Source organism: Astatotilapia calliptera, chromosome 6 (assembly GCF_964374335.1).
Source record: "Astatotilapia calliptera chromosome 6, fAstCal68.1, whole genome shotgun sequence".
NCBI lineage: Eukaryota > Metazoa > Chordata > Actinopteri > Cichliformes > Cichlidae > Astatotilapia > Astatotilapia calliptera.
In genome coordinates, this window is record NC_137427.1 from 2,874,676 (window position 1) to 2,891,217 (window position 16,542).

The 16,542-nt window shown below is 41.6% G+C and overlaps 1 protein-coding gene and 1 long non-coding RNA gene across 8 annotated transcripts in view; one reads left to right on the top strand and one right to left on the bottom strand.

The window, feature by feature from the left end:
* sorcs1 (sortilin-related VPS10 domain containing receptor 1) overlaps positions 1-16,542 on the bottom strand; it is a 203,731-nt gene that overhangs the window by 109,363 nt on the left and 77,826 nt on the right. For all 7 annotated transcript variants that reach the window (XR_013909575.1, XR_013909576.1, XR_013909577.1 and 4 more), the window contains exon 2: positions 11,070-11,137. Coding sequence is in view for 3 of the 7 variants with exons in the window: in XM_026169679.2 (XP_026025464.2) it covers positions 11,070-11,137 (68 nt within the window). In the remaining 4 variants the exon portion in view is untranslated. The remainder of the gene's footprint in view (positions 1-11,069; positions 11,138-16,542) is intronic.
* Positions 5,724-6,184, top strand: LOC145429354 (uncharacterized). Its single transcript, XR_013909581.1, has 2 exons — positions 5,724-5,959; positions 6,051-6,184. It is a non-coding gene; the product is annotated as an uncharacterized LOC145429354 (long non-coding RNA).

The following is a 16,542-nucleotide window of genomic DNA, read 5'->3' on the forward strand; positions in this document are numbered from 1 at the left end:
TTTCTCGCTGAGCGATCGATGCGTTCACTCAAAGAAGCTAGTAAGAGCCAGCCTATCCTGACTTCAGTTCCCTTTATTCCAGCGTATTTCACACCACCCTCTGAACTGCATTCAGTAAAAAACAGATATCTTGTCTGACATGACTGGCAAGCAGAGACACTTCATCATTTCTTAAACCTCATTTACATAGAAGAGAGTTATAAACCCGTTAAATCTTCAAATGACGGCTAAAATATTCAAATGTTGGTCAAAGTGCTAATGCGAAATTTGTCTTCTGTCGTATTTTTGCATTTCAGACTATCTCTGAAAGTTTGAGCGACTTATCTGAGCTGTCAGCTCTAATTTATTTTGAGAGGCCTGGGGCTCAATCAAGGAGCTATTCTAATTCCACATGAAGATAGAGAAAAAGCCCAAAAGCATACAAATCTTTCAAAGGCAGCAAAGACACCGGAGAATGTCTTGAGTGACTTCAAATAAAGCAATCACTTACATCGACTGATGTGGGAGTTTTTCTGACCGGCGTGTTTTCTGTGGCGCCGTTAAATCCACACTGAAGTCCTTGTTTAAAGGGTTTGGCGATTTCTGAGAGAGCGACACTTGAAGTTTACAACCAGCCGTGAAAATATAGAAATATTCATGGGAAATTGGCAATTTTGTCTCACTCGGTAACCCTTTGAGATTTTCTTGGGGCTAGTTTCCATGGTGAGCAAATGCTTTCCCATCCGATGAGCTCTTCTGGAGGGAGTCATTTCCGTCATTTATCAGAAACCATCAACACCTAAGACCGCTGGACAATGACATCATCGGTCTATTGATCGGCTCCTGTCACAGAATCACTTGATTTAGGGCCCGGTGAATCTGAACATGAAGCAATAAAATGGCGCAGCCCCAGCAGATCCCAGGAAGATGGAAGCTGCGTTAAATGAAAAATGATAGTTTCTGAAGGACGATAATTCTGAGCGAAACTGTCTCGGTGGGGACTTCTCAGATGCTGTTGGCTGGTTTTGCGTGTATGTAAAGAGCAGCTCTGACCGCTCTGTGCTGTGAGGACGTTAGCTCCTCAGGGGCTGCAGGTGAGCAGCTCCACACCATCCACACGCTGGGTTAAACAAAGGGGGAATTAATGAAACGCCGTGCGAGGACACCAGAATGATATCAGTCCTATTACGGCGATATGGCTCAGTGAGGAAAATGGATTCGGGATATGCTGGGAGGATGACTGAACTCCTCCCCATTAAATCTTGAAACACACTCTTACACACAGACGCTCGATTAAAAGCCTCAAACCTCCTTTAGTCAACGGTTCTTTTTTTAACTTTCTAAAACAGATTAAAATTATGTCTACAGCTGCATATTAACAGACTTATTAGATGGAGTTTCAATTACAATTTTCAGAGTATAGTATAAGTTGATACGCAGCCACTAGACATTTACATCCTCCGTGGGGATTTTGATTAATAGCGGTTCAGAGGATGGAGAACTGCAGGCGTCCCGGGATAGTTAACGTGAGGTCACTCGCTGCATTAGCGCGCTTAAACTCTGCGGCACTCTTTGAAACACTGGACAAATGGCAGCTGAGCTGAACGATCCAAGATGAATTTATGAAACCTTCAGCGCGCTCGCACAGTATATCTTTTGAGTAGCAGACTGAATCATAGCCTTTCCTCCCTCGCTCTATATCTGCAGTCCCTTTCCATCATGTTACTGCCCATCAGGGCTGGTGGCAAACTTCCACACTTAAAGCTGCACCAGGCAGGATTGTGTTTTTTAGGGCAAGAAAAGAACAGTCTGACGCTCTGGACAGAAAAGTTACTTTTCAGTTAAACCTTTTGTTTATACCAACATGCACACCCCCTTAAGAAAGGATCACATTAAACTGATTCCACCTTGAGAATATATTCATGCTGCTGGAACCCAATGTATAAGGACAGAGCAGCCTGTTCTCGTTCCCAGGGTGTCCACATCTCCTGTTCTTCAAAGCTGCTGGCATGTCACAATCACAAGGTTTTATTTATATAGCGCCGGTTCATCTAAAGTCATCTTAAGGCTATTTATGTTACAAGGTAAAGGCTTTACAATATTAGAGTGAAAATCCAATAATCAGATCATCCCCTATGAGCAAGAACAGTCTGAGGACAAAACTCCCGTTTAACAGGAAGAAACCTTAGTGAGGGAGAGCCATCTGCTGTGACTGGTTGGGGGTGAGGCGAGGGGGAGTTAGCCAGTTCAGTAATTACTAATGATGGTTTGCAGCAGTCAACACGTGGAGAGTGAAAAAGGGGAGTGGAGAAGAAGAGCTCAGTGCATCATGGGAAGCCTCCAGCAGCTTAAGCCAATAGCAGAATAACTATCCGATGATCTGGGGTCACCCAATCCAGCCCTGACTATATGCTTTATCAAAAAGGAAAGTTGTGAAGAGAGAGAAGGTCTGTCTCCCAAATCCAGACTGGAATCTGGATCTGATAGCTGGAGGCTTTGCCTCCCACTTTATGTTTAGAGATCCTCTGAACCACCAGTAAGCCAACAGTCTGAGAGTGAAGAGCTCTGTTGGGAGAATATGATCTGTGAGATCATTTAAGATATGATGGGCCTGATTATTTGAGACACTGTTTGTGGGGAGAAAGATTTTAAATTAAATTCTGGATTTAACAAGGAGAAGAAGCCAATATGGGAGAAATGTAATTTCTAGTCTCTGTGAGAACTGTAGCAGCAGCTTTTTAAATTAACTGAAGGCTTTTCGGGGAGTTTTTAGAGAAACCTGCAAATAATGAACTTCAATAGTCCAGCCCAGAAATAATAACTGCACTTTCTCCAGAATCACTCTGAAAAGGATGTTTCTAATTTCAGTTGTACAGATGAACAAAAGCAGGGCTTTATTTTCTTTAATTTACACAGAATGTAGTTTTCACTCAAAACTTGCAACGGACCCTTGGTGTGATTTAAACACAGTAAATAGCAATGACAGAGAGTGATTCGCTGAGTTGCTGATGCTCGTTTTTGAAACCTAAAGATGTTTTCTGAGCCTGAACTAAAGACGCTCATTTATCTGCCCACCTGAGACTGGCTGCAAAAGTGAGTCATCCCTACTTCTCATCTTCAAATGTCCAACTTTGCAGTTTTATAGCACACAAACAAAACATGTTGGACTCCCTGGATGGCTTCTGCCCTCATCTTTAAGCTGTGGGACTGACAGGTGTCCTGACAGGCAGCTGCAGCTGCTAGCTAGACTTTACCTCTGCTAACCTGGGTCACTGGACTGGACATCTCAACCATGTTTGTGATTTCAATGCCTTTTGGAGCATTTTAATGGAATTATCTGAGAAATAATATGGCTTTCTGCGTGATATGGACTGTACAAAAAGCACCCTGGTGCGTTTGATGACCCTGGTGAAATCCACAAGCAGAAATGTATTAGCTAAACAATAAAGCTGTTCTATATACTACAAGTGTCACTGAAGCTTTGAACTCCACATACTCTGTATGTTGGCAGACGTCTGAAGTAGGTAAAGTTGTGCCAGAAACTTAAGCTCTGCAGAGGAAAACATCCATAAATCTGTTTGAAATTCACAGGCAAAATGTTACCACTGCATATCGTCAGAATAGTAATCCAGCTGAGTTACAGTGGCAAGAAATTATTACTTTAGAGAGCATTATATTAAATCTCTGCTCTTTTATTTGGGCTTCTGAATTCTGAGTGTGTAAATGTGCCGACTTTATGATCCTTTGAAAGATGACACAATGGTGTGAGGCCACATTTCAAGGCTCAGATGACTAGACACTGGAAACAACACAGAGGAGTACATAATTCCTGGAACACCGACACTCACCATCGGAGAAGGTCAATGAACCTGGAATTGTAACTAAAAACAAAAAACTGTTTTTACCAGGCGGCAGCATCAGGGCTGAAACACCAAACTGAAAGTCCCAGAAAGTGCAGTTCCTGTAGTGGCCACTTGAAGCCGTCTTGAGGGTGTCTACATTTTAAATACAAGCTAAAGTTACTATATGGTGTTTGGGCCTTATGCTCAATCTTTAATTGGATAAGTTGAGGATTTCTGAAGGATTATTATCAGTGTTTATTGGCTGTTTGTTGTAATGTTGCTGATTAGTTTCTAATTCCTCTCTGGTGTGATGATGTGGAACATGCGCTATTAATAATTCTCACAAGTATCTGTTTGGATAGACTCCGACCTCATTAATTGAGGACTTGTAATTGTGAAATTGTCACAGACTTAATGTGTTTAAGTTTGAGTTCAGCTTTGTTGGCAGTCCAGCCTTCGCTTTAGAGGATTGTCTGCTTGGTCGGGGGTCAGAAACCTTAATTATCAAAACAGACATTTTTGGGTAATCATTAACCAAGAAAAATAGAACTGCAAACCATATTTGAAAATCATAATAAAGCTGAGACAGTCTATTATCAACATTATTAATCGATGAAAATAATTAAACTCTGTTGTGTGCCATGAATATTTGATACTTTGTTTTATATTTGATACTTTAACATGTTTTTGCTGTATTTTATGAAATGATAGACCTGAAAAAAAAAAAACTTTTAAGATTTTTTTTTTGTGGTAAAAAAATCATTTTAGATCTACTTTGCAACAGAGGCTCTAAAACTATGAAGGCCACTGCTACTTGTCTTTGTGCGAACAAAATTCAAAGGTCCAGATCAGTGTTCGGCAATTCAGTTTTTTCAGTTGAATTCAATTTTATTTATAAAGCGCCAAATCACAACAACAGTAACCTCAAGGTTCTTTATATTGTACAGTAGATCCTACAATAATACATACAAAGAAAAATCCAACAATCACATGACCTCTTATGAGCACTTTGGCGACATTGGGAAGGAAAAACTCCCTTTGAACAGGAAGAAACCTCCAGCAGAACCAGGCTCAGGGAGGGGCGGGGCCATCTGCTGCGACCGGTTGAGGTGAGAGAAGGAAGACAGGATAAAGACATGCTGTGGAATATTAACAAGTATGATTCAGTGCAGAGAGGTCTATTAACACATAGTGAGTGGGAAGGGTGACTGAAGAATAATAATAAAACCATAGATCTGTAAACACAACAATACACTGGTTGTTCAAAAAGAAAATTACATTACAATTTCCATCCAGATTTTTTGTTTGTTTCTTGTAGATGACGCCCACAGCTATGGAAACTCAAGACCAGCTGATTGTGTCTGCTGATTTCCAGTATTTTGTACCAAAGCTCATAGATGTTAAACATTTGTAGCAACAGTGTTAATATGTAAACAGAAGTGGTGCATGTTGCCCCCCTCAGCTGAATAATCACCACTTGTTAATGACCATCACCAGTGTTGGGTGTTGTTACTTTGAAAAAGTAATTAATTATAGTTACTAGTTACTTCTTCAAAAAAGTAGCTGAGTTAGTAACTGAGTTACAAGATTCTAAAAGTAATTAATTACTTGAAAAGTAACTATTTCATTACTTTAAAAAAATGTTTAACCCTCTGGAGTCCAGGGTATAATTGGCCATTTTTAACTACTTTTGAATTGTACCTCTATATTTCACCTTTAAAAACTATTTCCTTTGCCTTGTTTGGTATCATCCTTTTCAGCACAACCTCACGTGTCTGAATTTACAGTTATGTTTTCATTTTGACATACTGGTGTTAGGAGTTGGGTTCTGGTTATGTGGTGTTTTTTGTCTGTATGTCTTTTTTGGTGCCTCCCTTTTTGTAGGCGGGGCAGTGAGTCACTGAACCTGGCACACCTGTTACTCATCAGCTGCATTCTTCAGAAGTGTTCTTTAGGAGCTACCTGACAGAAGACTAGTGTCGGAGTATTGGCGTTTTGGAGAGTCTGAAATTCTGCCCCTGCCTGCTGGAGCCGTTGGATTATTTCTGGTGACTGTAAGGAGTTTTGGTTCCTCCCTAGGATTTTTGCCTCGACTGGTTTGTTTTCCGTCTGGAGGTTTTGGCATTAAACAGTACCAAGTAAGCGCTCCAACTCTCTGTAAAGTTTACTTTAAGCTTTTCTCGGTTATCGGGCAAGACCCTCCTAATTCTCGTCCCTCTCCTTTTTTAGATCGAGTGCACTACCTGTGTGTGTTTCCATCACCTGCACGTCCTGGCTCCGCGTCCCCATTCATACACTGTTGTATATACTTTGTCCTTGTAAATACCTCCCCCCTCACTGTAAATAAACTGTCTTCACCGCAACTCTGCCTCTGTGCGTTCTGCTCCCTGGGTCCATCTGCATTTGCCATAACAAATGTATTAACACAATTGATCTAAAAGCAGACAAAAAACATAAAATCATAGTAAAAAAAGTTATATTTTTTACTGTAACAACCACAAAATGTTTATTGAATCATATTTCATAACTTTAAATGCAAATATAAATTGTCAATTTTAAAATCATACGCACAAGTTTTGCAAACAAAGTTATTTGCAGCCATTTACCTTTTGCCCTTTTTTTTAAATAACCATTTCAAACTATTTACATAACAATCAGCTGTTCCACATTCAATAAGATGCCACACAAATTATTTGTGCCACTCCAAAAATTTCTGTTGACTATAAAGGAGAACATCACAGCCTGATACCTGCAGCTCTGACAGGTCTCTTTTTCTGCTCTCTCTCTCTCTCTCTCTCACTCTTAAAACTTCCACCTCTTCCTAAACAACCAAATGTCATGTTGCCATATCATTTTTGATTGGTTGACATGGTATTGGCTTGCTAGCGCTGTCCTTAGACGTTAAACGTGGCAAAACTATTGAGGAAAAAACGCCACGTATATATTGTTTATCATGACTCTGGTTTTAGTGGCCTATCAACACAATTTATAAACTGGTATATATCACCTTGTTGCTTTGTCATCTTAAAGTGGTCATGTGATTGGCTTGCCACGACTACTTTGTTCTTCCTCAGTCAAACAGCAGCACTCATGCGATTGTTTTACCCCCTTTGCGCCAGGTGTTTGTGCCAAAAAGTGATCGCCGCCCGCAGGAGCGCGCGCAGCTGCTTAAAGCTGTAGCGCCCAGATTACTTACATAGACAGCTACTTCTGTGCAACTGATATAAAATGCTGTAAACTGAAGTCTGTTTGTTGATAGTAACGCGACTGCACCGCATTTTCTTGTTAGTAACTGTAACGGCGTTGTAACGATAGAAATAGTAATTAGTTAGATTACTCGTTACTGAAAAAAGTAACACCGTTACTTGTAACGCCATTATTCCCATCACTGACCATAACAGACAGTACTGGACAAAAGGAAGAAAAAAATTCCAAGTCCTTATTTGGGACCAGGCATTTGGGTCTTTAAGACTCCCTTCAAGCCTTCTGTATCAATAAATGAAGTGAAAACAAACATAGAAAAACATCTAGTTATATCAAGGCACATCAGTGTGAGGCTTTTACTTTATTTGTCTGTTATTGCTATAACAGGTTGACAAGCACCCATCACATCACATGACAGATATACGGCATGATGAAGTTTCAAGCTGTTACCTCATGCTGCTATTTGGGGCCGCAGCAGGCAGAGATGCTTCAGACTCTGTAAGATCTTCTGGATTGCCGGCAGAGCAGCGGGCTATCTTAAATGTAGTATATGTGGCTTTGCTCCACGCTCTATCTCACTGACTGTAAATTGTCCACTAATGTTCTACACTCTCATTATCCTCTTCACTAGCTCAAAATGTGCATCATCTGTTCACTCATTTGTCTTTCTGTCAATCTGTCTGGCTTATCCACATGCACCTTTAATCATGTGTCCATTACAAGAGGCTCTGTTTTCCCAACGTATCAGATTTATAACGATGTCAGTGAAGCGTCAGTAGCAGATGCACCATTACCAGGGTAATGCGGTAGCGGGATCTGAGACACAAAGCTACAGCCTCACTTGATCCTCTATGAGGTACGTGCAGTCATATAATGGTACATTTGCTATAGCCGTGCATAAGAGCTTAAGCCTCGAGGCTGTCTCTGTGGAAAACTGTGTTGTTATTCTGCAAACCAGATGGCTTTTTACTCCACAAACGGCACGAGTAAAGACAGACAGTCGAAAAAATCATTTAAGCATTTTAGAATCAGAGTTAATTTCCATCCTTCACATTTCCATTGGTAAAAAAAACAGCAAAAGCGACACTCTGGGGTCCACTTGTAAAGTTTTCACACAGAAACACAAACACAAATGATTGGTCGCACATATTTGCTGAAAACAAAACTAATCTCACCTCTGTTTTCAGGCTAGCTGGTACTCTCCAACACTCAACTTCAAAAAGGCTTGAAATATTCTATTACCTGTTTGAAAGTTCATAACTTCAACATAGAGGCAGGAGAGCAGAGCAAATAACCCACAAACTTTGGTGAAATTGAAGATAATGACAGTGCAGATGCTGAAGACACAGACAGGCTTGAATCCTGAAGCCAGATTTCCTTAATTTTGACTTACAGCAGATCAGCAGGTGCATACTAACTGTGGCAGACTGGTGCACAGTAATGTTGGCCTTGCACTCACATGTAGAAGAACAACTCTACTATGATGTAACCGAATTATAGAAACTGAGGTACAAGTGGATCGTTGGCCCACTGGAATCCTGAAGTGTCTTGATGGTTCAGGTTATGACCATGCCTCTGCCACTGTGGAAGCTAAAGTGGAGAGCAAAATACGATCAAGTCTTACTTTAGGACTATTGTTTATTCTAACCAAATGCCAAAATGTTCTGTTTATTCACTGGAATGTCATCATTTGATAACTATAACCATGGAAATACAGCGAAATCACAGAATTCCATGTGACTCACACATACAGTCAATCACTCAACTCATTACGTTTATAAAACACACCTGTTCACAGAATCAATTATCAGTTTCTTCCATTGCAACCTGTCCACCAACTCTGGGAAGACCAGAGAGCTGTCCAAGGACATCTGGGACAAGATTTGTAGTATGACCCAAAGAACACCATCGCAACAGTCAAGCACAGAGGTGCAAACTTTAGGCTGTTTTTCTGTTAAGGGCACATAATGGCTTCACCACACAGGAAGGCCAATGGATTTGACCATTGGCCTTCCTTAAACTTTTGGATGAAAACTTGCTTCCCTCAGTCAGAACCCTGAAAATGGGTCATGGATGGGTCTTCCAGCATGACAATGACCCAAAACATACCACCAAGGCACATTGTGTGTGTTTGGGATCACTGCCATGCTGAAAACTTGAAAGCATATCAGATGCTTTCCAGCTGGTATTGCTCTGTAGATCGAAATCTGCATGACAAATTTGGAAATCACTACAGTTTAACCAGGTGGGCATTTTTAAAGTGCGTGCTGCTGATTTATATACTCTAGACAAACTATAGTAATCCAATTGCTTTAATTTACTGCGCAAGCTGGTCTGTGGTGTATCAGGAAAAATGAGTATTAGTCAGTTCTTGTGTTTACCTGACTTTATGTAGATGACTCAAAGTGAGGTTTTGAAATCACAGAAGGTAAAAAATGTACCAACATACCAAAGTCTGTTCAGGGTTTTTGTTTGTTTGATTTTTAAATAACCTTGGACGTGTGAAATTTAATGAACAGACCCACAAAATCTAATTTAGATGTACCATCTCGAATCAGCCCAACCTTCATGACTCGGTATACAGGCGCACTTCTCTGAGAGTTTTAAAGTTTGATATTCTTTAAAGAACTGAGTCCATCAGGAAAGTGAAAGGTGCAGGGTGGCGTTTCCTGTCATCACACGCAGTGAACAAGCTCTCGATGCTTTACATTGTTACAGTGAATATAGTATAAATTCACAGTATTTAGTGGAACTAACATACAAAATACTTGATTGTTTCTTTAACATATCACAGAGAAAGAATCTGTGTCTGACACTTGCTGACACTCGGTATCATCGCAAGACAAGGATCAGCTTGTTTGAACACTTTGCTGAAGCTACATGAAGTTAAACATTCAAACTCACGCTGCTATATTTTTATGGCTGCAACACTACATCAAATGGAAATACTCTGGATGTTTTGTGCACGTCTCCCTCGTAATTCTGTCTGACACGCAGTCTCTCTTATCGCCACTGGAATTTCAAATCAGTTCTGTGGTTTGGAATAAAGCTCAACAGCAGAGCTGGGAATCCAGCACAGTAACCGTCAAGCTACTGTTGGATCTTTGCACACAGGTGAAACTGTAAAATGAGGCTTTTTTCTGTGTGTGATTTAAATTGAAGCTTTTGTTACCATTTCACTTTGAAGCTTTGTCGCCATTTAATTTTTGCAGTTCAGTTTCAGGGATCTTACACAATTATTCACACAGAAGCTTTACAATCTTTTCCTTTTAAATAAAGTAAAAAATCAAAAGAAGAGATGCCATGCACTGAAAACCTCTGATGATTATTCTTGTTTGTGCAGCACGAGTTATGGTGAGCAATTACATTCAGTTTTCTGCAAACTTCAGAAAATTGGTTTCCATCTAGTCTGAGACTTGGCTCAATTACAGAAAATTAAGAGATTCTTCATTTTTGTTTTCATGCTATTAACCGTCAAAATTCTCTCCAAACAAAGATGTGCTTCTGTCCCAGCTTCTGAATTTTTAAGTTGACTGTTGAGACTCTTTTTCAGACATTACATACACCCCATTTCCTAAAAGGCATCTGCAAATATTACATCAGACTACAGTCTGAAATGAGGCTAGTGATTTAAGTTAGGCTACACTTGTAACAAGGCTGGTCGAGGTAATTTGCCGGATAAGACCACCAGCTCCACTGGCAGTGATTAGTGACTTTCATGTGAGGGATTTTTGATGCCCACAGACATTAAAACCAACCGAGGACATTGCTGTTAAGGCTCGCCAATTAACAGATCTTTCTTTCCCTTTCCTTTTTTTTTCAGGCTGTGAATGTTTCATTAATTCACATTATGAGAACTTTGTGAAAATTGGTTTCACTTATTCCTGCGAACAGAGCTGGGAGCAGCTCAAACCCCCGTATTAAAAACATCAGAAGTATATAGAACCGCGTTCGGTCCCCTTTGACCAATTTGTTGTGTCAGGCTCTGCTCTGCTTGAGGCTTTTCTGAAAATGTCATGAGCTCATGTAGTGTGATAAGCTTACCTCCATAATGAACTCTCGGTCACGCTGTTGAGGTTGAAGTCAAATAGTTTGGTCAGCATCAGAATCACCTACAAAACAAAAAAAAGCGTTGCAATTAGTGGCCTATGCAGACTTATTAATCCAGTGAGTGGTGGCGTGTCAAACGGCAGCAGCGTGACACCAACGCTTTGAGGAAGAATACAGTTTGGCAGAAGCCATAAGTCATACCCCCTCCACCAAGTCAGCCTCAGACACTAATTTTTATGTATACTGAAACACAGGTTTTTGTTGTGACTGTATAACATAGACCTGACACAGAAAAAGTCCTGGTGTGTTCTTTCTCTGCCTTCAAAACCAAGTTTACCTGCTGTGCAGCCTGCCTTGAGTTTTGGGTGCGTTATGCTAGCAGATGCTAATGTGGACTCGAGCTGATGAGCGTTAGTTAGCTCAGTTCAGACTACAGTGACATCATTTGAGGACAGCTCACTCTTCTGGTGTTTGCTTTCCTAAAGAGCAGGAAAAGGTGGGAGTCTCCACTTCTGCTCAAGAGGTTCAGGAGAGCGAGCAGTGAAAAAAAAGAAACTTTTCTGGGAAGTGAATGCAAGCTCTCTGCAGCTTTTCAGAAAATACACATGAATCCGTTTCTTTTCACATAGTGGCTAAAAGCAAATACTCAATCTGACCAGGACGTTTTGCAAACAGCGCTACTGATTTCCATACCTGCTTCTATATTTATTCAAATGGGATTTTGGGACTACCGGCAACACATGTACAGCCAAACACAGCTTTTGCATGTTGTGCTGGTTAGCAGTTTGACTTTATAGGTTGGACGGTGTGCTCAGGAGATTGTGATTGCGATCTTTTCTCACTCACTTCCTGTTGTGCCATTTGTCTCCCGCAGATGTGGCTTGAAATCGGTTTAAATTAGAAGAGGAAAGCAGGGAGTTTCTCCACAGAGCCCATGCTATCTAAACTACTCCAGCCAATAGTATGATTAACTGCTATCACTAAATCACTTTATCAGAGCATTTCCAAAATTAAATCCATCCATCCATTTTCTGCCATTTATCCAGGTTTGGGTCAGAGGAGCAGCAGTCTAATCTCCACCACCTCCTCCAGCTCTCGTGAGATACTGACGCATTCTCAAGTCAGCAGAGAGACATAATCTCTCCAGTGTGTCCTCAGCCTGCCTCATGAGGTCTGCTTCTAGCAGAACTTTTCCGAAACACCTCACCGCCTTTTTTTGCCCTGACTACCTTAACTGGCCCCTTGCAAGCCAGCCTGAGCCCCGACCCCCTTAAGAGGACACTAATTTATAATAATAATGGATTGCATTTATATAGCGCTTTTCGAGACCCTCAAAGCGCTTTACAATTTCTGTCACTTATGACCCTGATCGTCTTTGTTCAGTCACTAGCAGCTGGTAAAGGTTGAATCATAAGTAAATTAAAAGCTCTGTGTTCATGCATAGCTTTGTTTTTCCCACAGCAGGCAGCTAAAATATCAGCATCACTATGTTCATTCTCTTTGTGGAATAACCACAAGACACCTGATCTCCTTCACCTGACGCAGTCACTCATCACCGAGCCAAAGTTGTGACTTGTCTGCAAACCTCATCCTAGCCATCACAAACAGTGAAGCCAACCATAACTAAATTACATTTCTCTAGCGTGTCCTCAGTCTGCTTCATGAGCTCTGCAGACGTCTCGTGTTTCCTGTATTTCCTTATGAACAGAACTGGGAACAAAGGGCAGCCCTGGTGAAATCCAACAGCAAGTGTGCGCAAGAGTCTGACTCCCTGAGCAGCCCTCAGAGCACAGCACACCCCAAGAGACGTGGCCTCCAAGTGCATACAACAAACTCCAGCACGTTATTTGTCCCATCATGGACGATTTGTGAAACACGGGGTGTCGGCGTTGGAAGCGTACATTTAAATGTAATTTAATTTCAACACCACCCATATGTGTGAGCAGCTTCTTCTGCACACGCTGCAGTTGCTTAGCATGATCGTATCTAATTGTTTCAAAGTCATTACTTAATCGCATAAGGCTGATTCTAAACGCCATAAATATTCCTTATTCCGCTCAGACCCCGAAGGTGCCAGCAATGAAGAAAAGTGGGTCAGCTAAAGTCTGGGGGGGAAAACAGATTGTGAGTTTCCGTGCTGCTTTACTTCTTTTACCCTTTGAGCAAAATGTGATGTTTCTGCCTCTGTTTACTTTGTGACTGGAGGTATATTTGAAATGGATAAAACTCAGAAGAGGCAGGAAAATGTTCTCAGGGAGCGCCGCGGTTTCACTTTAATATACTCTGTTTTCTAACAGTTGTGCTGAGTCCTTCCTTTTCCATGCCGTTTCCTTTTGATAAAGCTGTGTATTTTGCCGTGACCTTTCCATTATCAGATAACCCCTATGCATTGTGGGTAACTCAGGGCGCAGCAGTCTAGTTATATGAGGTGGGCGACTCTACCGGTTGTGTATATCTAAATATCTATTCACGTAGTGCATTGTTTGCGACGGCCTGGTTCATCCTTATCTCTGACTTTGCTGTCAGGGATATGTGTTGCTTCCCACTGCACACGCTAACATAAAGAACTTAAATTTGTGTAGTTTATACTTGTTGCCTTTAAGACGTACCACACTGTGCTAGACCAATATCCAGCTGATTCCCCTCGGCCTGACTGCCTTTGATACCTCCGCACTGCCTGTTACGGAGGCAGCAGCTGAACCGCCGAATGACTTGTGTGACTTTGTGAAACAGCTCCACCAGCATGGGGTTCCTGTGAGTACAAGCAGAACAGATGCACCTTGGGTAGCAGAATTACATTGCGAGGTTGGGGCTCCTGTGATCAGGCTTATTAAGTATGCGCTAACATCTGCAGCCCCTGAAACACTCGAAACGTGCGGTGCACTTGGCCGACCCGCAGCTGGCGGGGTTTCGGAGTCGAGGATGTGTTGTGGAAAATAACCGTCAGGACAACAACTAGTAAAAAGGCATTGATTAAGAGCAGTTCAGGAAGTGGCTGGCTGTTTTCAGTGTGGGGAGAATTGGCCCGGGGAATGAATAACCTTAAATGTCCGGACTAGACCTTTGCATGCTAATGACTGACCAAGTCCATTTAGCTGCCCAGCTGGAGGCTGAATTCACAGCCGCGCCACACAGTTTCCTTCTTTCTCTCTACTCGCTCTCTTTATTTCCTTTCGTCTTCACTTCCCAACACTGTTTCTGTGTAGGAGAGGGAGAGAAGGGGGGAGGTGAAGGTGAGGGTAATGATGCAATTATGTTTTTAACATCTCTGAGCCACTTTGCTGCGTGTTTGTGTACGCGCCTGGTTTCTGGGGGAGGTGAAGCAGTTAAGCTTTTACATCCCTAAGTCGTCCCTTGTGACTTGTGTACATGTTTGCGCATGCATATTTGTGTGTGTACATGCTGTGAAAGGTAGAGCTCTGAACTCTGGATGGAGTAGTAGCCCGATGACTTGGCTGCATTAGTTGAAGGGCAGCGTGCGTACAGGCCCTTCTGTCTGCCACATATGGAGACTGTGTGGGCTGCCATCAGCGAGCGGCCCTGTCAGATGGGCTCCCACTGGAAAGTGCATATGCTCCATCACTGCCTGTGCCAATTAGGCCTGTGGGCTTCTCCTACTGTAAATACTACGATGAGGCAAGTCTCTTCTCCATCAAGGCCAGAAGAAACCACCTCTGCACAGACACGCACTAACTTCTGACAGTTTGGAGAAGTGCAGGAGAGCATGAAGGCATCAGAAAGAGATGGGACATAGCTGGTGTTACAGCAGGAATCAATGATTAGGAAAAAGCTTTAAAACAAGCTTCATGCAGGCTCACGCTCACGCCTTTGCAAAATACTGTATCGTATCTCTTACAATGTCGGTGTATATTCGTTTGGACAGGCGGCGGTGTCACAAATGTACAGTATGTGTCCCATACAACGACTGGAATGATGTCCACTGATGAAACAGTTGCTGCCATATGTCAAGAATATACAATAATGTGGCTTCAGGATCACCAGCCGTCCCTGCCTGCCCGACTCGAGATAACAAGACAAACAGAAACGGCATTGTTATGGTGGGCGCTAAAGCTAAAGCAGCAAGCTGTAACTTTTGCTCACTGAAACTAAAACAAGAACAACAGCTAAGCTAATGTCACGGGCATGAAGCTGCTCAGCTTGTTCCTGTTGACTGAGCAGAGGTGTTTTGTTCGTTAGGCCACTTAACACTGACCTATGAACCTGTCAAGCATTAACAAGCACCTGGTTCATCAAGGGATGAACCAGTGTTGTGTCTACATGTAACAGACCACTTAGCAAAGAGCCGATTTTGCAGCACCTCATTTGTTCTCATTTCTTTTGTTGAATCTATGCCAAGGAAATGCAACAGTTTGACAGGCACAAAATAGTGTTTTTGCACCAAGAAGGTGATTCCCAGAGTGCTATTAGCCTAAAAACTGGCACATCTCAGTACAGTGTGCAGTGCGTCCTGTGTGGACCAAAAATAAACCTATACCCAGGGAACAGTATCTGAAAGCCATATCCTTAAGAAACAGGGAATAAAATCCAAATATGCAGCTTCAAAATTGTTGTGAGTATGTATGTAGGAGGTCAGCAGAGAGTGTCTGCAGCTATTTGTAAAACAAAGAGCTCTGAAGCTCCTTCAAGAGTCCTGGAAAACTGAAGACTTTTAAAGAAATAACAATAACAATTTGGTGTTGAACAATAAAGGTGTTCGTACCAAATACTGACTTCTCATTAGAACTGTAGAAACTGTGTAGGTTTGCATATATTTCCTCTTTTGTTTCATCAGCATTAGATATCATATAGCACAAAGGGGATCAGACTAAGCAAACAGATGTGTCTGTTTTCAAACGGCATCACTGCAGTTTCCAAGAGGTTACACTTTTACTTCAGCTCAGGGCTGAACGAAAACAAAATAACTCGTTTCTTTGTTTCTTTGGCCACAATCAAACCATCAAAATTTAATTCATCCTTTGCTCAAGTCCCAAAATTGCGATAAACTCGACAAGCTTCCACTGAAGGACAAAGTTCAAAGAAAGAAACGAGTTTGTCTCTCACAGTTGTTCAAGAAGGCCTTCAGACGTACAAAGAAAAAGTCCAACAATATTAGTCATGCAAAGGGAAGCCGTAGCTGGAGGTAAGGATCAGTAACAACTGTGTCTGTGCAAAGCTTTAGGTATTTAAAATATCTCCCTATTATTTCTTTTTAATCAAAAGTATGCCTTTGCTGCTAGCAAACACTGTTATCTCCTATACTGTTTGGTAATTGTCCTTGGATAGAGGAGAGAAAATATCATCATGGATCAGAATTCCCAAACATGCATATACAAACAACAATTACCGTTTCCTGGGGCGTGAGAAGGCAGAATAAACAAATATGAAATGCAGAGCATTAGCACGTATTCTGAAGCTTCCAAAAGAAGGAAATGTGCTGCGTTCATGTTCTGCAGGGCATTATGAACTA